At 41.1% G+C, this 22,453-nt stretch overlaps 1 protein-coding gene across 1 annotated transcript; it reads left to right on the forward strand.

Moving 5' to 3' along the window:
- The first annotated feature begins 1,825 nt into the window (after nt 1-1,825).
- Nucleotides 1,826-21,701, forward strand: MOB4 (MOB family member 4, phocein). Its single transcript, XM_081095350.1, has 8 exons — nt 1,826-1,947; nt 6,278-6,340; nt 10,293-10,393; nt 13,090-13,132; nt 13,312-13,398; nt 18,483-18,562; nt 19,557-19,668; nt 19,798-21,701. The coding sequence occupies exons 1-8, from the start codon at nt 1,888-1,890 to the stop codon at nt 19,927-19,929; spliced, it is 678 nt and encodes a 225-aa protein (XP_080951476.1). The 5' UTR covers nt 1,826-1,887; the 3' UTR covers nt 19,930-21,701.
- The last annotated feature ends 752 nt before the right edge of the window (nt 21,702-22,453 follow it).

Below are 22,453 nucleotides of genomic sequence, written 5' to 3' on the forward strand. Positions count from 1 at the left end.
TCGGCCTGCGGACTGAAAGGTCCCAGGTTCGATTCCGGTCAAGGGCATGTACCTGGGTTGTGGGCATATCCCCAGCAGGAGATGTGCAGGAGGCAGCTGATCGATGTTTCTCTCTCATTGATGTTTCTAGCTCTCTATCTCTCTCCCTTCCTCTCTGTAAAAAATCAATAAAATATATTTACAAAAAATAAAATAAAATAAAATGCCAAGAGCAAAAGACAAAGAGAGACTCTTAAAAGCAGCAAGAGAAAGAAACTCAGTTACCTACAAGGGAATACCCATACGACTGTCAGGGGATTTCTCAACAGAAACTTTGCAGGCCCTAAGGGAGTGACAAGAAATATTCAAAGTGATGAATGCCAAGAACCTACAACCAAGATTACTTTATCCAGCAAAGCTATCATTCAGAATTGAAGGTCAGATAAAGAGCTTCACAGATAAGGAAAAGCTAAAGGAGTTCATCACCACCAAACCAGGATTATATGAAATGCTGAAAGGTATCCTTTAAGAAGAGGAAGAAGAAGAAAAAGGTAAAGATACAAATTATGAACAACAAATACGCATTTATCAACAAGTGAGTCTAAAAATCAAGTGAATAAATAATCTGATGAACAGAATGAACTGGTGATTATAATAGAATCAGGGACATAGAAAGGGAATGGACTGACTATTCTTGGGGGGGAAAGGGGCATGGGAGATGCGGGAAGAGACTGGACAAAAATAGTGCACCTATGGATGAGGACAGTGGGTGGGGAGTGAGGGCGGAGGGTGGGGTGGGAACTGGGAGGAGGGGAGTTTTGGGGGGGAAAAAAGAGGAACAAATGTAATAATCTGAACAATAAAGATTTAATTTAAAAAAAAAGTTTGCCAAAACAGCCATGATTTCATGACTAAAGAGAACACTTAAAACTTGCAACAAAGAAAATCTGAAATCCTGTGTGATGTACACCTCCCACCAGGAGGCATTCAGGTGCTCCTCTGGCTTTCTGACTTGCAACACGAGTTCATTTTGTAGGCGTAACGCCCCCTACCAGGTGTCCACTGGGTCTCGGATCACTGGCATCTGGGGCCTTGACGCAAACCAACTTGTTATTGAAAAAGTCCTTGGGCCCTTGAGTCCTTTGGCTCAGTGGATAGAGCGTCAGCCTCAGACTGGGGGGTCCCAGGTTCGATTCCGGTCAAGGGCATGTACCTGGGTTGCGGGCACATCCCCAGTGGGGGGTGTGCAGGAGGCAGCTGACCGATGTTTCTAACTCTATCCCTCCCCCTTCCTCTCTGTAAAAAAATCAATAAAAAACATCTTTTTTTTTAAAGAAAAAGTCCTTGGCTCGGAAGTCGGCGGATGGTGGAGCCATCCTTTACACTCTCGGCCCCGGTCTAGTCTGATCTGAGATTGGGCCGATGTCATGCGGGGTCTTTGGAGTTCCTGTAACAGAGTGTCCGTTTTCCCCTTTGCATGCCTGGGACGGTGGCTTTCGGGACGGAGTTATGCTTGCGCAAGGTCTACCGAGACGGTCGCCATGGTGCAAGTTCGGTCCGACTAATGTCACGAACGTAAGGCCGAGGAGATCCTCCCCACCGCTGTGGGCCCCGCCGCCGGGCCTCTCCCTCCCTCCCTCGCCGCCGGGCAGCCGCCGGCTGTTCCTTCTTCCCACCCCCTCCCGCCGCCGGGCAGCCGTCGGCTGTTCCTTCTTTCACCCCCTCCCGCCGCCGGCCGGCCCTTCCGGGCCTCCTCCCCGCCCTCCCGCCCTGCCCCGCGCGGACGCGCTGTTCCGCCAGGCGCCGCCCCTCCCCGGCTCCCGTCCTCCGGGCGCCGCTCGGCCCCGCCCCGCGCAGGCAGCGTCCCCACATCCGGGTACCGACTCCAGCCGCCCAGACTCTGGCACTATGGTCATGGCGGAGGGGACGGCAGTGCTAAGGCGGAACCGGCCGGGCACCAAGGCGCAGGTACCGTCTCGGCACCTTCCCTGCGGGGGCTCTCGGCGCCGAGCAGCGCCGCCGCGGGAGGTCGGCGGGCCCGGGAGGAGGCTGGGCTGGGCGCGGGCGGGGGCACGGTGCCGGCCTGCTCTTCCGGAGCCGCAGCCCCTGGTCTGGCTGAGCCGCGGCGGTCCGCGAGGCCGCGGAGCCCCTTAGGGGTGGGCGGAGCGGCGGGTGGGGGTCGCCGAGGCCGGGGGCTGGGACCTGTCAGGAGCTTCCGCTGGTGCTTGCCTCGCCCCTGAACCCCAGTTGACCTGCGTCGGAGGGCGCCGCCGGCCAGGAGACACCGCTGGGCTTTCGGGGAGGGGTTGTGGGGGGGGGGGGTCGAGATGCCAGGGAGAGAGGGCGTGGGAACGCAGCCTATCTGTCCTGGCGACTGGGTCCCACCTGGCATCTAGGACCCACCTGGCGACTAGGTCCTACCTGGCATCTAGGTCCTACCTGGCATCTAGGACCCACCTGGCATCTAGGTCCCACCTGGCATCTAGGTCCCACCCGGTGACTAGGTCCCACCTGGCATCTAGGTCCCACCTGGCGACTGGGTCCCACCTGGCGACTGGGTCCCACCTGGCGACTGGGTCCTACCTGACATCTAGGTCCCACCTGGCATCTAGGTCCCACCTGGCGACTGGGTCCCACCTGGCGACTGGGTCCTACCTGGCATCTAGAACCCACCTGGCATCTAGGTCCCACCTGGCGTCTGGGTCCCACCTGGCATCAGGGTCCCATCTGGCATCTGGGTCCCACCTGGCGACTAGGTCCTACATGGTGACTAGGACCCACCTGGCGTGTGACACACCTGCCCGGCTTGCCCCATCAGCTGGTGTAGCCGGATCTGGGTGGCGGTCCTTGACTGCGCCTCCTCCTGCTGTGTGCCTTTGGCTACTTCTCTGCAGCTGTTCTCTGTCCGGCAAGTGCTCATCCTCGGCTGCGACTGGTTGGAGGTCATTCCCTGTGAATTTCCTTGTTGTTCTGTGGGCGGCACAGGGAATGAACTGGTGTTCGCTTTCAGGGGGGCAGTAGTTGGGTGCGTTGGCGCTTATTTAGGTATTGGTTCTTGGGATTTGCAGAAGAGGGATGCCTCACGTTCTTTAAAAAATCAAATAGGCCTTTAGACTCAGCCTGACGAACCTGCCAGCTGAAAGGCTTGCTCTTGAGTAGATGCTCTAAACTTAGAATGTAATTTTAAAGAAGAGTGGTGCCAGTGGGCAAAAGACACACAACAAAACAAAACAGAAAACCACAGAGCTGTGACCGTGTGCCGGAGAGTAGCTTTTCATATCTTGCACAGAATTTTGGAAAGGGGGTCCTTTGGAAGGAATCTTTGAGATCCAGACACCTTCCCAGATGCATGTTACAGATAAGAAAACGGAAGCCCTGAGAATCAGCCCCGAGAATCCTCTGCGTTTGCTCAAGGGCCCATAGTTTTGCATTCTTAGTTCACTGGTGACTTTTTCTCCGTAAACAAGTTGCTTCTAGGATTGACTTTTAGAGAATTTGGTTTGGAAGTCCTTACTAGAGTCACATTTAGCTGTCAGTTGCTCTGGCAGTTTTGTTGTCATGCTACTGGACATTTTTATTGAGGCTTTTTACCCTTTCCAGACTTTCTTTACCTGCAAATACTCTCTTAGATATCTTTACTTCTTATTCTGTGCAAACATTGTTGTTGTTTTTTTCTTTTATTAAGTGATCACCTTTTATATTTTATATTAAAAAAAAGTGAACTCACATTCTGGTAATTGTCATCCATTTTTATTTACTCAAAAGTTATGAAGTTTGAAAGGAAAGAAAATAATATATTGTAAATTAATATTGTAATACATCTGTCTGCTATGAATAAGTCACATATAAGAAAGCTCCTTTGCTTTTTCCACGTTGTCATAGATCAAGGTTGTTAAATAAAATGTGGCAGAAAAGATTAGGGTTAAAAAAAAAAAAAAAGACTGCTTACACAGCATGCTGCCCTGTCACACTAATTTCCTTCAGTGAAATGAGTCTATTCCAAGATGACTTATTTAGAGCTATCCTAGAGTAGTGGAGTGTCTTCCTACTTTTTTTAAGATTGGTTAGATTGGGAATTGGCACATAGTTGGTTTTCAATAAGTGTTTATTGACGGAATTAGATGAGAACATTCATTAACCCGGATTTTTGGTTCCTCCTTTCAGTGTTTAAAGTATATCACAGGTGTGATGAGGCAGAATATTTAATTACCAATTAACTTTTTTTTACATCTTTTCTGTATATTACTATGTGTTTTCTAACATTTTAACACATTGCGTACCGCATAGAAATCTCTAAGACATACGCCAGGGACTGCACGTTTTGGGCAAACTGCACGTTATTTAAATCCTCATAATGCACTTTAGGTGTTGTTTTTCAATAATTATAACATTTTTATTTACAAAAACAAACAAAGTTCCTAGTACTTTTTTAATGTATGGTACTGCGTAAAACATTTTCCTCTATGAAGAGGGATCAAACAAAATTTACATAAGTATCTAGATTCGCTCCTTTTTTCATGGCGGTGAAAAACGAGAACACTCGTGAGCGGTCCTTAACAGATGGCACGCGAAACACGAGAAAACTCCTGAGCGGTACGAAATGTGTTAATAACAAATATTGTATTGGCTGTTCTATTTTTGATGGAGCTCATATTTTGTTTAGATATTTAGAACATCATTAGAATTGGAATAATAGTTTATAATGTCTTTCTAAAATAAAATAACACTTGTGCTACTACTAACACTAGCTATTCTCTAGGTAAAAACTGATCAGTTTTATGGTTCCCTGAGATTTTTTTATTTTTATTTTTTTATTAATCCTCATCTAAGGATGTTTTTCCATTGATTCTTAGAGAGAGTGGTAGGAAGGGGGAGAGACAGAGAGAGAGAATCATCAGTGTGGAGAGAGGCATCTGTTGGTTGGGGCCAAGAATGGAGCCTGCAACTGAGCTACAAGCCAAGCTGGCAAATCTTCAGGTGCCTGGAGACTTTTAAGTGTAACTTTTTGAGAAGATACTTAACCACAATAAACAAAAAAGTAGTACTTATCTCCTCAAGTGATACATGAAAGGTTTATGGGAGCCATATTGAAGGATTTGTGGTTGAAAAAAAGTAACTTGTAGTTCAGTTAAATAAAATCTTGGTGTTCACTTAAAAACATTGAGTAAAATTACTTTAACTTTTTTATGGAGTAGAGGCCTGGTGCATGAAATTTGTGCACTTGGCGGGGGGGCGCATCCCTCAGCTCGGCCTGTGCCCTCTCACAGTCTGGTAGCCCAGCGATCGATGGCCCCAAAGAGGTAGTCCCCGTCCACCCAGCCAGGGCTCCGCGATGGTGGCCCTGCCCACCTGCCGCAGCCCACTGGTTGGTGGCCTGGGCCTCCCTCTGCAGGGTGATCATGGGGAGATGGCTGGGCCCCTGACCAATTGCATTGCACCCACCTTGGCTGACCTGGTGCCAGTGGGTGTCATAGTGTGGTCGTCCAGATGGTCGTTCTGCTGTTTGGTAGTTTGGTCGATTTGCATATTACGCTTTTATTATTATAGACTAGAGGCCCGGTGCACGAAAGTCGTGCGGTGGTATGGTTCCTAGGCCTACCCTGTGATTAGGGCCATCTTCCCCTGCTGCCAGCAGCCGGCCCTGCCCCCCGCCGCCACCCACCCGGGTTCCCAGTTTGCCATTGGGCAATCGGAACCTGACGGCCAGGGGGCGAGGGACTGAGAGGTTGGCCGGTCCCCCCCCCCCGCTTGTGACCCTGTTCCCACTGTGGGTCGCCCTCTGTGTGTGGGGCGACTGGCGGGGCGCGGGCCTTGACCTGGCGCTGCCTGCATCCCCCACCACCCACCCCCGGTTTCCCATTCACCATCTGGTGATTGGAGCCTGCCAGCCAGGGGGAAGGACCAAGAGGTCGGCCATTCCCACCTGCTCGCCTGCCCCACCCCTGCCACGGGTCACCCTCTGTGTGTAGAGCGACCGGTGGGGTGGGGGTCTTGGCCTGGCGTCGCCCACATCCCCCGCCACCCACCCCCGGGTCCCCATTTGCCATTGTGCGATTGGAGCCTGCGGGCGAGGGGTAGGGGTCAAGAGGTAGTCAGTGCACCTCATAGTGACTGCTCGAGCGGTCATTCTGGTCGTTCTGCCGTTATGGTCGCTGGGCTTTTATTATATAGGATAACCACAATGCTTACAATATGAGCGCTTTTCCGCTCCTCTAGTATAACTTTGGATTTTTATTAAGAATTGAAGTTAATCATAATGGTATTGCATCTTGTATTTTAACCATGAATTTTTTTATAGGATTTCTATAATTGGCCTGATGAATCCTTTGATGAAATGGACAGTACACTAGCTGTGCAGCAGGTAATAACAATAGTTTCTTTTGCAACACCAATAAACTAAGCAGTTGACCTTCCTTGAGATAGTTAAGTATTCCTATGTCTTTTAGCACAAACCAGAATCCGTGGAATTAATGGATGGCCATTTAAAACTTTTGTCAACCTTCATTTTGTTTTAAGATGGCATATTAAACTATAATCAAACTTAAATATATTTTAATATCTTAAAATATGTTAATCTGTACTATATTAGTGTACCAAATTTGATTTTACAGTGAACTTAATTCAAAATTAATTGAATACTAAATTAGAATAACATTAAATAGAAGTAGCATATTGATTTGGTGACTGAACTCTTGCGAACATGTACCTAAGCTTTACTTTTTTTTAACCATTTTTTAAAATCCTCACCCAAGGACATGTTTATTGATTTTAGAGAGAGAAGTGGAGGGCGGGGGAGAAACATTGATTGTCATTGGGCAATTGGAACCTGACGGCCAGGGGGCGAGGGACCGAGAGGCTTGGCCAGTCCCGCCCGCTTGTGACCCTGTTCCCACTGTGGGTCGCCCTCTGTGTGTGGTTGCCTCCTATATGTGCCCCTACTGGGAATCGAACCCTCAACCTTTTGGTGTACGGGATAACACTCCAACCAACTGAGCCACACCAGTCAGGGCAGGACATTCTTTTTTATTTTTTTTATTTGTTTTGGGGCGGCAGGATGTTATTAAATATTCTTATTAAGAATCACATTTTGTACTAGTTGGGTTTAAAAAAAACCACACACCAGCTGGTCATTTTTTCAAAATGAATAAAATCTGAAATCTGGGGAAAAAATAATTTCCATAGCTAATTATTAAAAAACTAGAGGCTGGGTGCATGAATTTGTGCACGGGTGAGGTCCGACTGGCTCACCCCCGATTGGGGTGGGGGGGCCAATCGGGCGGGGCCAGCCGGGGGAAGTTCCGCGGGAGGTTGGCCGGCAGGCCCCACCCCCTGGTTGAACTACCTGTCGAGGGGACAATTTGCATATTAGCTTTTTATTATATAGGATCACACTTAAGGATTAATAAAAGGATGCCTAAAATTGTGTGTACTAGTAAATTGGACGAGGCATTGGTTAACTAACATTTTTAAAGAGAAAATGTGCAATAACAATAGGCTGTTTGGCTTTGTCTGATGGCCAGATAATAAAAGTAGATAGCTATTTGGATTTATTGTTATTTGAAGATCTTAAGGAATAAAATAGAAATACGGTTGAGTTCTTTGAGCTTTAAAAACAATTCATAATCATTATAAAAATCTTTAAAATGGATTTAGTATATTAGGTATTTAGCATAGGAAATGGAAGAGCATTCATGAATGGTTTTGTGCATTGCCTTTTTGTATGTGAGTATGACGTTATCTTTTAAAAAATATTTTAAAAGTTGTTTTCAAAGAGGGAGAGAGAGCGATAGAAACATCAGTGATGAGAGTGAATCATTGATTGGTTGCCTCCTGCACACCCCCTGCAAGGGATCGAACCTGCAACCTGGGCATGTGTCTTGACCGGGAATTGAACCTGATTTCTTGGATCATGGGTTGACGCTCAGCCACTGAGCCACACCAGCCAGGCTCTGGTAGTTTAATTATGTGCCTGGGCATGAATTTCTTTGGGTTTTCTTTCTCTTTTTTAAATATGTTTTTAATTAATTTCAGAGAGAGGAAGGGAGAGGGAGTTAGAAACATCAATGAAGAGAGATAATTATTGATGGGCTGCCTTCTGCACGCCCCCTACTGGAGATCGAACCTGCAACCCAGGCATGTGCCCTGACTGGGAATCGAACCGAGATGTGGTTCATAGGTCAACGCTCAACCACTGAGCCATGCTGTTTGGACTCTTTGGGTTTTCCTGTTTGGCATTCACTCTGCTTTTTTTATTGTGATAAAAAAATATATAAAATTTACCACTTTTTCCCATTTTAAGCGTACAGTTTTGTGGTGTTAAGTACATTTACGTTTTTATGCAGCCATTACCACCTCCATCTATCTTGAGAATTCTTCATCTTCTCCAGCTGAAACTCTGTACCCATTAAACAATCACTTCCCATAAGCCTATTCACCTTGAATTTGTAGGTTTATGTCTTTTCCCAACTTGGAAACTTTTTAGCCATTATTTATTCAGATGTTTTTTTTAGCACCACATTCTTTTTCTTTTTGTGGGATGATGGTGACATGACTCTTAAATCTTTTGTTATTGTCGGACAAGTTCCTGAGGCTCTGTTTATTATTGTTTTTATTCCTTTTAATTTCTGTTGTTCAGATTGGATAATATCTATCTATCTACAAGTTTATTAATTCTTTACTGTGTTATCTCCATTCTGCTATTGAGTCCAGTGAGTGTTTTACTTTGGTGGTTGTGTTTTCCAGTTGTAAAATTTCCATTTGGCACCCAGTTGGTGTTGCTCAGTGGTTGAGCGTCGAACTGTGAACCAGTTTGATTCCCGGTCGGGGCATATGCCTGGTTGCAAGCTCCGTCCCCAGTATGGGGCATGCAGGAGGCGGCCAATCAATGATTCTCTCTCATCATTGATATTTCTCTCTCTCTTTCCCTCTCCCTTCTTCTCTGAAATAAATAAAAATATATTTTAAAAAAAGAATAAAAATCACTATAGCAATAGAAAATTAAAAAAAAATTCCATTTGGCTCTTTTTATCTTTCTTTATTGATACTTTTGTTTCGAGTGTTTGTAATTTTACATTCAAGCAATTTTTAAGTAGTTGCTCTAAAATCTTTGTCAGGTAATTTCCAATATCTGTGCCATCTTGTCATTGGTGTCTAGTGCTTGTTTTTCCCCATGATAAATGAGATTTTCATGTATTTTTGTATGCCAAGTAATTCTGGATTATATCCTGGACATTTTGAATATTATGTTTATACTCTGGTCTTATTTAACCCAATGGAGAATGTGATATTTTTGTTATAGCAGGCATTTGACTTTGTTAGATACAGGTTGCAAGTTCCAGCTGAACTGAGGTTCCAATGTTAGTTTAGTTTTCAAAACCTTTTGCATCTGTTGTGTGTGCGTGCGCACCAATCTGTTGTCAGCCTAGTCCAGTGATGGCGAACCTATGACATGCGTGTCAGAGGTGACACGCGAACTCATTTTTTTGGTTGCTTTTTCTTTGTTAAATGGCATTTAAATATATAAAATAAATATCAAAAATGTAAGTCTTTGTTTTACTATGGTTGCAAATGTCAAAAAATTTCTATATGTGACACGGCACCAGAGTTAAGTTAGGGTTTTTCAAAATGCTGACAAGCCGAGCTCAAAAGGTTCGCCATCACTGGCGTGGTCGGCAAACTTCGGCTCGAGAGCCACATGCGGCTTTTTGGCCCCTTGAGTGTGGCTCTTCCTAAGCCTTGAGTACCCTAATTAAGTTAATAACAATGTGCCTACCTATATAGTTTAAGTTTAAAAAATTTGGCTCTCAAAAGAAATTTCAATTGTTGTACTGTTGATATTTGGCTCTGTTGACTAATGAGTTTGCCGACCACTGGTAGGTAGAGGTATATCCATTAGCTGAGTTCTCAAAGTCTGTCAGATATTAATTAGCATAAGATCCATGCATGCACTTGTGTACAGATTAGGATTGCACCCAGGAGTTCATAACCAGCTTTATGGGATTATTTACTTTAAAAAAATGTTTTCATTGATTTGAGAGAGAGAGAGAGAGAGAGAGAGAGAGAAAGAGAAAAAGAGAGAAAGAAAACCATGCCTCCTGCATACCCGCTACTGGGGATCGAGCCCCAAACCTGGGTATGTGCCCTTACTGGGAATTGAACCATGACCTCCTGGTTCATAGGTCAATGCTCAACCACTGAGCCATGCTGGCCAGGCAAGAGCAGTTTTTATATATTAAAAAATTACATATGTTTAATATAAGATTTACCATGTAGTATAATATTTTAGTTAACTATAAGAACCTCTTTGTTTATAGTATATTCAACAGAACATAAGAGCAGATTGTTCCAATATTGACAAAATTCTTGAACCACCTGAAGGCCAAGATGAAGGTGTATGGAAGTATGAACATTTAAGGTAAGTCCTTGTGATATATCAAAATAGTAATAGTACTTATTAGTAAAAAATAATCTTTAGTATTAATTATGAATTATAAATAAAATCATTATTAACTGCAGATCAAAAAGCAAATTCTAAAGTTTTTATATTTTCAGTGTTATAAAGTTTTCAACTTTGATATTTACTGATTATTTTTTACATTTATGGATTTGGGCCTTATGTTTTTACAGTTTTCCTTAATCACATCTGTTAACCACAAATGCATTATTTCCATTTACCTACTCAAGAATAGCTATCTCTCTCTAGAGCAGTGGTTCTCAACCTTCCTAATGCCGCGACCCTTTAATACAGTCCCTCATGTTGTGGTGACCCCCAACCATAAAATTATTTTCGTTGCTACTTCCTAACTGTAATTTTGCTACTGTTATAAATCGTAATGTAAATATCTGATGTATTTTCATTGTTACACATTGAACATAATTAAAGCATAGTGATTAATCACAAAAACTATGTAATTATATATGTGTTTTCCGATGGTCTTAGGCAACCTCTGTGAAAGCGACCCACAGGTTGAGAACCGCTGCTGTAGAGGATCATGTCAAGTTCCTGGTATAGGCTTGGTATCTGATGAGTTACCTATTAACTACTGTGAACTTTCAGTCTTCCCTTTGGAAAATATAGATTAATTGTAATCCTGCAATAAGGAATTTTGGAGCTTTTCATAATATCCTTTGAATGAGAAAATTGATGATGAGTGAAGGACTAGTTAACTAGAGTTAACTTTAGCAGCAGCTATATCCTGAAGTTACTAGATGGTTTCTTGAATTTATCAACTTTCTAATATAAATGGGAGTTGGGATGAGTTGATAGTTTAAATATGGAGAATGCAGAATGGATAATATGTTCATCGGGGTTTGTTACTTTTGAGTTTATTTTAAAATAATAAATGTAGTATGGCGTTTCCCCAATTAATTAGACCACATTTTCTGTGATGAGTGCCTCAATTTGTAGATAAGGAACTTTTTAAAATTGATGTTGCAGGCATGTTGTCTAGATTTTGCAAAGACATAATGTCTTTTTTTTTTAAAATATGTTTTTATTGCCCAGCTGGCATGGCTCAGTGGTTGAGGTCACAGTTCGGTTCCCAGTCAGGGCACATGCCCGGATTGAGAGCTTGATCCCCAGGAGGGGGTGTGCAGGAGGCAGCGGATCAATGATTCTCTCTTATCACTGATGTTTCTATCTCTCTCTCCCTCTCTCTTCTTTCTTATGCACACCCCCCACTGGGGATCGAGCCCGAAATGCAGGCATGTGGCTTGATCGGGAATCAACCGTGACCTCCTTGTTTATAGGTAGACAATCAACCACTGAGCCACACCAGCTGGACTATATATTTTTTTTATTGTTGACAGTATTACAGATGTTTCCTACTTCCTCTTCTCTTTGTCCCCCTCCACCCAGCCCCTTGCATTTATTTTTTAAAAATATTTTTATTGACTTTTAGAGAGAGAAGGAGGGAGAGGGAGAGAGTAAGAAACAACCATGTGAGAGTGTAACATCGATTGGCTGCCTCCTGCATGCCCCCTATTGGGTGTGTGCTTTGACCAGGCATGGAGCTGGCAGCTCCTCCTCCATGGGACTGGGACACCTCCAGCCAACTGAGTTACACTGCCAGGGCTTAGATCTGTGTTTTCAGGACTATAGTGTTCTTATTGGTTTGATGGGGAAACACAGGAGTAAGTAATTTGATAGAATTTTTAGAGGGAACATTTAGTATTTCATTTAGTTATGAAGTAAGTTATCTTTGTGTCATGGCAATATTTTTTGAGCACTTAACAATGTTCCAAGAATTGTTCTAGGCTTGTAATTCTCAATTTGGGAATTTTAGAAGGAAAAGATGTCATGAAAAAAATCCCTATGATCTGTTAAGTGACAAAATAGCAAGTTACAAAATTGTGTATATGATCCCAGTGTATTTAAAATCATTATATATAAAATCAAATTTGCTATAAACAGTAATTATCTTTTCAGAAGAGGTGGTGGGATTATGGAAGACGTTCTTCTATGTTATAATTGAAGGTTTTACAAAGACATGTTTGTAGTCATAACAAAACTTGTAAAATATGTAGGAGTATAAAAAGTGTAGTCTTTTTTGTATATCTGTTTGTATATGGATATAGAAACACATATAATTTTACACATAACTGGAATCTTACTGTGAGTATAAACATATCCTTTGTATATCCTTTGCCAACATTTTATTACTCTTCAGTTGCTAATTATTTAGAATGTTAAAGTTTTTTATGTATATGGTTTCTGTGAACATCTTTGTACATATATCTGCATATAATTCTGATTATTTAATTAGAATTGGTTCTTAGGAGAATGACTTAATAGAAAAAAAAAATACACTTTCTAAGTGTTCTGGTAAATTTTTCTAAAATACTTCTCAGTAAAATCGTATCAATTTCCAGTGTTAAAAGTGATCAAGTTCTTGAACTCTGATATTGAACTTTTTTATGATCATTTGTTTTGAATTTTGTTTATTAACCTGTATGTCTTTGTAGGAAATGTGCCATTTAAATTCATGTGGTGTTGATAATGTTGATGAGGGAGGATGGATGGTATTGGTAGGGTTCTGTATTTTAAATTAATATTCTAAATATAATGTGGAAAATACATAAGACTTTTCATTTATATATTTGAATTTTTAGGCAATTCTGTCTTGAGCTCAATGGACTTGCTGTCAAACTTCAGGTAATATTTTCAAGTTAAAGTTATAATAGAAGTTCTCATTTTCCCCCCTAGTTTTATAACTTAATGTGCTTATAAGACTTATGTAAAATTTCTAATTAGAATTGTACATGGAAATGTAGTAACCCAAATGATAAACTTTTTAATTGCTTTACATATTAAGAAATGTAACATTTTAACAGAGCGAATGCCATCCAGACACATGTACTCAGATGACAGCAACTGAGCAGTGGATTTTTCTTTGTGCAGCTCATAAAACTCCAAAAGAGGTGAGAATTTATAAAGTAGAATGACTAATAAAATGGCCATAACCTAAATTTCTACAAGACTGTGGTAGACAAGTTTTTAGGGGTTTTAGTTCACTCTTTATTTTGCCAGTTGGTCTCGTGTTCTTTGTGGCAAGGTTATTGCCACAGTGCTGTTTTAGAATTTCTTTTTAAAAAAATATATTTTTATTGATTTCAGAGAGGAAGGGAGAAGGAGAGAGATAGAAACATCAGTGATGAGAGAGAATCATTGATTGGCTGCCTCCTTCATGCCCCCTCTTAGGGATCGAGCCCGCATCCTGGGCATGTGCCCTTGACTGGAATTAAACCCGGGACCCTTCAGTCCGCAGGCTGATGCTCTGTCCTCTGAGCCAAACCAGCTAGGGCAGGATTTCTTATAATTAGTATCATTTTTCATATTGGGCAGTTACATGGAGAATGGATAAACAGAATGTGGTATATACATACAAGGGAATATTTTTCAGCCATGGAAAGGAATGAAGTTTGGATATATGCTACAGCATGGATGAACCTTGAGGACATTATATTGAGCCAAATAAGCCAGACACAAAGGGACAGCTATTTTATGATTCTACTTATATGAAATATCTTGAAAGGGTACCAGGGACTGGGGGGTGAGGACTGTGGGAAGGTATTGATTGATGTTACAGAGTTTCTGTTTGGGATGATGAAAAACCTTTGGTTAGAAATAGTGGTGTTGGTTGCATGACACTGAATGTAATTAATGCCACTGACTATACATTTAAAAATAGTTAAAATGGCAAATGTTGTGTTCTATATATTTTACCACAATTTTTAAATCGTCACCGGGGGATATTTTTTCCATTGTTTTTTAGAGAGAGTAGAAGTTAGGGAGGGACGGGGGGGAAAGAAAGAGAGAAACATCTCACCTGAACCTGGGCAGGGATTGAAACCTGGAAGCCAGTATCTGCCCTTGACCGGAAACCGAACCCAAGACCCTTTGGTACACCCTCTGCCCCAGGCCTTCACCACACTATTGTCTGTGTCCATGGGTTATGCATATATGCATATAAGTTCTTTGGTTGATCTCTTCTCACCTACTCACCCACACCTTCCCTCTGAGATTCCACAATCTGTTCAATGCTTCTATGTCTGGATTTATTTTGTTCATTAGAGTCCACATATGAATGAGATCATGTGATACTTGTTTTATTTTGTTTGTTCAGATTATCTTTATGTATTTACCATCACACTGTAATAAGCTATATTTAGTAGTGACTGATTTACATTTCTTCTTTTTTCTTTTTTTTAAATTAAATCTTTATTGTTCAGATTATTATAGTTGTTCCTCTTTTTTCCCCCCATAGCTCCCTATCACCCGGTTCCCACCCTACCCTCTGCCCTTACCACCCCCCCCCCCCAGTGTCCTCATCCATAGGTGTATGATTTTTGTCCAGTCTCTTCCCGCACCCCATAACCTTTTCTCCCTGAAAATTGTCAGTCCACTCCCTTTCTATGCCCCTGATTCTATTATATTCACCACCAGTTCATTCTGTTCATCAGATTTTTTATTCACTTGATTTTTATTTTATTTTTTATTTTTTTTTTTAAATATATTTTATTGATTTTTTAAAGAGAGGAAGGGAGAGAGATAGAGAGTTAGAAACATCGATGAGAGAGAAACATCGATCAGCTGCCTCCTGCACATCCCCTACTGGGGATATGCCCGCAACCCAGGTACATGCCCTTGACCGGAATCGAACCTGGGACCTTTCAGTCCACAGGCTGAGGCTCTATCCACTGAGCCAAACCGGTTTCGGCTCACTTGATTTTTAGATTCACTTGTTGATAGATGCATATTTGTTGTTCATAATTTGTATCTTTACCTTTTTCTTCTTCTTCCTCTTCTTAAAGGATATCTTTCAGCATTTCATATAATACTGGTTTGGTGGTGATGAACTCCTTTAGCTTTTTCTTATCTGTGAAGCTCTTTATCTGACCTTCAATTCTGAATGATAGCTTTGCTGGATAAAGTAATCTTGGTTGTAGGTTCTTGGTATTCATCACTTTGAATATTTCTTGCCACTTCCTTCTGGCCTGCAAAGTTTCTGTTGAGAAATCAGCTGACAATCGTATGGGTACTTCCTTGTAGGTAACTGACTTTTTTTCTCTTGCTGCTTTTAATATTCTCTCTTTGTCTTTTGCTCTTGGCATTTTAATGATGATGTGTCTTGTGGTCCTCTTTGGATTCCTTTTGTTTGGGGTTCTCTGTGCTTCCTGGACTTGTAAGTCTATTTCTTTCACCAGGTAGGGGAAGTTTTCTGTCATTATTTCTTCAAATAGGTTTTCAATATCTTGCCCTCTCTCTTCTTCTGGCACCCCTATAATTCGGATGTTGGTATGCTTGAAGTTGTCCCAGAGGCTCCTTACACTATCTTCATAGTTTTGGACTCTTTTTTCTTTTTGTTTTTCTGGTTGGGTTTTTTTTGCTTCTTCGCATTTCAAATCTCTGACTTGATTCTTGCGATCCTCTAGTCTGCTGTTGGAACTCTGTATAATATTCTTTATTTCAGTCAGTGTATGCTTAATTTCTAGTTGGTCCTTTTTCATATCCTCGAGGGTCTCACTAGATTTATTGAAGGTCTCACTAAATTTATTGGCGGTTTCTAGAAAATTCTTGAAAAACCTTAAAAGTGTGGTTTTGAACTCTATATCCAGTAGTTTGCTTTCCTCCATTTCTGTCATTTGTGACCTGTTTCTTTGTCTCCGCATTCTTTATGCTTCCCTGTGTTGATAGAGTGGCTTTCTGTGCTAGGTGTCCCCAGTGGCTCAGCCTCCCCAATTACCTGAGGTGGACACTCTTGGTGCACCCCTTTGTGGACTGTGTGCACAGTCTTGTTGTAGTTAAGCCTTGATTGTAATGGGTATCACTGGGAGGAATTGACCTCCAGGCCAATTGGCTGTGAGAATCAGCTGTGTCTTCTGTGCTGGAGACACCCTTCTGGGGCAAGACTTGCTTCAGTGGGGCTTTGGTGCCCACTGAGTTGCCCCCTGAGTGTGTCCCTTGTGGATTTGAGGAGTTGTTATCTGGATGGTCCCACTCTGACCACTGGGTACACTGGCTCTTGGATCTCTAAGGAGGTGCTAATTTAGCCTCTGCCTGAGGCTGCCCAGCAGGAGCCCAGCCGTGAAACATTGCAAGCTGCTGTGGGGCCTTGGGCCTTCTTTTGGATGTTCTGGGTCTCTCTGACCCAACTGCAGTTTGTTAGGTAATTTTCAGATTGCAAAGGGCCAGGCCATTAATATGCAAAAGCCTCCGTGCACAGCGTGGGTGGGACAGGGCCTCAGGGAATCAACAGGGCGGAGCAAGCAGCTATGGCTGATCCTCAGCCCTGCCCTAAGGGGCACCCGAGTCTCAGTGTCCCGGTAATCGCTGCAAGCTCCTCTGAGAGAAAGCCGCCCTTGAGTTCCGCCTAATGCCAGTCAGTCCAGTTTCTCCCTGTATGAGTCTGGGTCCCCAGAGACTCGCCCAGAACTGGAGTTCAGAGCAGTCGGGAGCTTGAGACTCCCTCCCGATTGAAAAAGACAACCCCGTCCTCAGTTGCCAGCCCTTTCCGCATGCGCCTCCGTACCTCTGCACTTTACTTCCGCATCTCCTCTGAGTCTCAGTGTGCTTTTCTCTTTCCTTCTAGTTGTAGAATTTTCATTCAGCCAGCCTTCCTGTGGTTCTAGATGATGTCCGTTTTGTCTTTTAGTTGTATTTTTGAAGTGGTTGTGCGAGGCAGCAATTTCCGGTGTTTACCTATGCCATCATCTTGGTTTCTCCAGCTGATTTACATTTCTAAATACCAGTTCCTTTTTCCCTTCAAGTGGATCCCTGGTTCATTCTCACTCTCCTGTCCTTTGTCCTTCTCCCTGTCTGCCTCCAAAAGAACTGAGTGAGGAGGCTACTTTGCAGTTTTATTTTTCCTTCAGTAGGTTTATTTTTCCTTTAGTAGGTTTGCTGATTTGCCCTGAGACAGGAGGTTTCATTGTTTCTGATAAATGGAATAGGATAAAGCAAGTTTATTAAAATGTAAAGATATAAATTTCATGTTAAATTTCAAAGGAGGTCAAGGAGAAAATTCTTTAGAAAGCTGCTAGGACAATAGGGTGGCAGACACAATAAAGGATGCTTTCTAGGATGTGAGGAGGCAGTGATCCCTCGAGGTATTTGTGAAGTGTGAGTCAGTGGACAGAGCGGTCAGTATATTCCTACTATATACATGTGTTTTTTTTTAATGTTTTTTTTATTGTTTTTTTTTTTTTTAAATATATTTTATTGATCCTTCTCAGAGAAGAAGGGAGAGGGATAGAGAGCCAGAAACATTGATGAGAGAGATCGATCAGCTGCCTCCTGCACGCCTCCCAGCAGGGACACGCCCGCAACTGAGGCACATGCCCCTGACCGGAACCGAACCTGGGACCCCTGAATCCGCAGGCCGACGCTCCATCCACCGAGCCAAACTGGTTTGGCAATATATACATGTTTTTGGGTCCTTCCTAACTGTATGATCCTGCCTAAGGCATTCATGGGCCATCAGCCACTGACAGTCCCTGTTGCTGCGCACCATTCTCCAGGCTCTCCGTCCTAGGCTGTAGAGCTGGGATCGTTTCATGCTTGTTTACCTAAATCTCTGTGATCCCTTCTGAGCTGGCTGCTTGTTTTGAAAGATTCCTTATCTTTGCCCACAGATAATTTTAAGACCTGGAAGAAGCCTGTGCAGACTACTGACCAGCTTCAGTTTCCTCATTTGTAAAGTCAGAGGGTTAATGAGCTAATCAGGTTTTCTTTCCAGCTCTAAATGCTGTTTTCTCCTGGGCAGTGTTGGGAGTGAGAAATTAGGAGATTGATTCATGTATCTTTTAGAATCTGATATAGTTCATAGGGATGTTAAAGTCTTATTTATTGATGTGACATTGAATTCTAGTCATTCTGATATTATAAGGCAATTCTTTTTTAGGATATATTCAGGTTTTTGGAATAAGACACACCTATAATAAATACACCTAAATTAAGAGGCAGAGCTCTCTGTTGATGCATTTTTATATCCTTTCTTTTATAGTGTCCTGCTATAGACTATACTAGACACACACTTGATGGTGCTGCTTGTCTTCTGAATAGCAATAAATATTTTCCCAGCAGGTAAACAAAACTTTTAAACATGGCATTAAACTTTTTGGATTTAATTTAAAAGATTGTTGTTTTTAAAATTAAAACTAGGTTCCTGGTTTTAATGCATTGTATTTTTTAAGCTTTATCTTTTATTCAAGTTTTGAAATTAGGGTTATAGTTAAACTAAAGGTAGCAGGACTTAGTTCCCAACGCTCACAGGCCAGTTCAGTCAAGGGTAGTCCCGGCTGCTGTGTCCTTGTCCAGGGCTCTCTTTCTGACGCTTTAGAGTGGGGATATTTGCACACTTATTTACTGGAATCTCTGTGACCGCCAGCCTCCTTTTAGACAGCATGCCTCCGGAGCAGGCTTTTCTTAGCTGGACTGCCCTTGCCTATTACCGTCCTCATCAAATGAGATCTGGGAAGAAGCCCTGTGTATACTCTGTTATATTGGTGAGGTTTGTGACTGGTCTTTTATTCTATTGAGATATTTGTTATCAGGTGGATCAATTTGGAAATTTTATTTCCCCCCAAATATCTTTAACTCTAAAGAGCTCAGATAAAACATGTAAAAAATACTGGGTTTTGCCACAGTATCCAAATACATTAAAAAAAAAAAAAAGAATATCTGAAATATGCAGGCAGTTTTTATTTCTCAAAAAAAAAAAAAGAAGTTCTGTGGAATAAAACAGTAATTCCTTTTAGCAGTTTTAATCATCTCTAGAGAACAAACAATGTTATATGTGTATGTTTTAGTAAGTTTTGATTTGTCAGGGATTTGTTTTAATTGCATTAAACTACAACGTTTCAAAACATGATACTAAATTTCTTAGGCACTGTGGTTACATAGAAGGAGCCCTGGCTCCGGAGTGAGCAGGGGTTCTAGTCCTGCTCTTGCCACTTACTAGCACTTTGACCTTTTCCCGAGGTGTCTATTTTCACACTTGTGAATTTAGGAGATTGGAATACCGTATATTTTTCATAAGCTCTGTCAAGCTCTGTGAATCTATGATTTCTGTTTCTAGGGTTAGCATAAAGGAATCATCTGTAGCAAAACTAGGATCAGTATGCCGTAGGATTTACAGAATATTTTCACACGCTTATTTTCATCATCGGCAGATATTTGATGAATATGAAGTAAGTATGTTTTACTAATTATCCTGATGCATTCTAATCAGAATGACAATAATATAGGCTGATATTATGTCTCATTTTTGTTTTGTTTTGGTGGTATATTAAAATAACCTTTTTTCTTCTTCTCTACAGAATGAAACATTTTTGTGTCATCGGTTTACTAAATTTGTGATGAAATATAATTTGATGTCCAAGGATAACCTGATTGTACCAATTTTAGAAGAGGAAGTTCAGAATTCAGTTTCTGGGGAAAGTGAAGCATGAAGGGAATCATATAGAAAAAAATGTACTGATCACATAATTAACATTAATTATGTACTGTATATATATCATTTTAGACACATCAATCATGTATCCATATTATAGCCTCTTTGTTTAGTATAGGTTTTTGTATGCTGAGTGTTGCCTTTTAAAATGGGAGATACTTTTTAAGTTATTCATGAGCTGTATATTCACCGGTGTGGCACTCATGGTTTTTAAATAAGATTAGTATTATCTGTTTATAATGCCTGTTAATAAAAGAATTTACAGTTTGGTAAAATTGCTGCTAAACAATCATTGGATCACAATCCTCATCAAATAAACCCATCTAAAAAGATGAGTAAGCTTGAGGTTTCGCACAAGCCATTTACTAAAGAAATAGTCATGTTTTCCTTTGGTTTTACCCCTGAGTTTAGGTAGTCTAGAAAATTCTGTAGCACATAGTTTAGTCTTAACTATTAACTTTTCAAAAATGAGCTAAAAATGTTTTAAAATTCTGTTTATAGTTTTTGATATACATATATGATTATGTGTATGTCCAAATATAAATCAAATGAAGCATTAGTAATACTGAATGTATTAGTAATACTGAAATAATCTTAATACTACATAAAGTAAATTCTAGACCCATATACTTGGAGAGGATTTACTTTTTGCGACAGTGGACTGTTACATACAAGATGGTGATGATAATAAGTGCGTAAATGATGTTCCCACTGCAAACCTACCCTGTCCTTCCCTCTCATTTCCCTTCACTCCCTCCCCAACTACATTGGCTGAGTAGCTTTTCACCAGACTGATCTAGTGGTAGCGTATACCTGTTTATATTGTATTAACTGCTTACAGACTATACCTCATCGTAGCAATGACACTACAGGAGAAATGTGTCTCATAGGCTCTTGCTTATCTTTGTTTTGCTAAATTGCTCTAACTACTTGGAAAAGTTTTAAAAATAGTCTGACTCTCTCTGTTAGTAATATTATTCTTTTTATCTAACCATCAAGGCAGCATTTAAATTGAGTTGAAAAATATTGTAGTATTTATTTTATGACCCCTCCCTACAAAGTTTATGTTTGAATTATATGCACATGTGGTATTTTTTTGCAAGAATTTACAGGTTCCAGGGGTGCTGATGAACAGTCATACATATTTTGGACTTTGTAATAATTCAGTGTCTTAATAAGGATTCGACTGCAAATTTTACAATCTTACAATATACTGAATGCAGTTTTTAACAAGGCACTGGAGTTCTGATTGCTAAAATGGTTGTAATGAGGCACTGTGATAGGCTAAAAAATTGTATATGTAGTGAAGAAAATGTGTAATTCCATCTCTTGAACAGAGTTAAGCACGGGGAACTTTTTATTTAAAATGGTTATTTTGAAATGAAGATGAAAATGTATTCATCTTGGTTTATTTTTTTCAAGCTTGAGGACATATTTTATATCAGATAATGAGGCGAGTACGTGCAGCAGGAACGGGAATGGTAGCATTTTGCGGGTGTGTATGTGTCGATGCCTTTCCGAGCTGCCAGTGTGTTTGGTTTTGGAGTAGCTCTGTCCTCGTAGCCAGTCGTTCTTTTACCCCCATCCACAACTCTCCTTTAAGAACTTTTACGGTCACAGTGAAAGGAATGTTGACTTTGAAATTATACATTTATATTAATGTCACTATAAACCTATGGGGATATTAATTTTTACACAAACTTGCTAAATATTGAGAGACTAAATTACTAAGTTAATAAATTATATACAGCAATGTAGCTGTTCTCTCTAGATGGTGTCTCAGTGGATTTCTGTTGCAGTGGCTGGGGTTGGCAATCTGGCTAAGTATTTTGAAATACATTTTGAATAAAATGGCTTAGTGTTAATGGGGAAATAAAATGTTTTTTTTTAAATCACTCATTCCATCTTCCCTGTGCTGTGTTTGGAATCAGTCATAAAAAAGGGGCTGGGTGGTTAGCATCAGTTTGTCGTCTTGCTTTTGTACTCATTGACGTCTTCATACTCATACTTACTGCATGTGAGGTTGACTCATTGTACTGGGCAGATCTAAATGGAACAGTCACAGTTTTTCCTTAATACTGTTTACGGACTTTGGAAAATATACATGTATGTACCTAAGTGGTATTGAAAAAATTAATGGCCCTGGCAAATGATTGATTTATAAAGTAAGTGTTCTAAAGAGAGGGGAATAGAAAACTCAGTTTTGTGTAATGAGGAAGTTAAGCTCCACTTTTTGTTTGGATTATCCAATATAGAGCCCAAAGTTAAATTTTTCTTTGTATAAAGTAATTTTGACTATATAGTCAATTCAGTCTTCTCCTATCATATTTGGGAAAGTAGCTGACTTAATTGTGTTCCTGTAAGTATCATAGTTCTTTTGTGAGTACATATTTCCTTTTCTCTGATTTGAGGTCAATTTTGCATTTCTAGAACAGTTCCTCAATTAAATTCTTAATGAGTTAACACTTTTTTTTTAAAAATATATTTTATTGATTTTTTACAGAGAGGAAGGGAGAGAGATA

This window comes from Myotis nattereri (assembly GCF_964212035.1).
Source record: "Myotis nattereri genome assembly, chromosome: 7".
In the NCBI taxonomy this organism is placed as follows: Eukaryota; Metazoa; Chordata; class Mammalia; order Chiroptera; family Vespertilionidae; genus Myotis; species Myotis nattereri.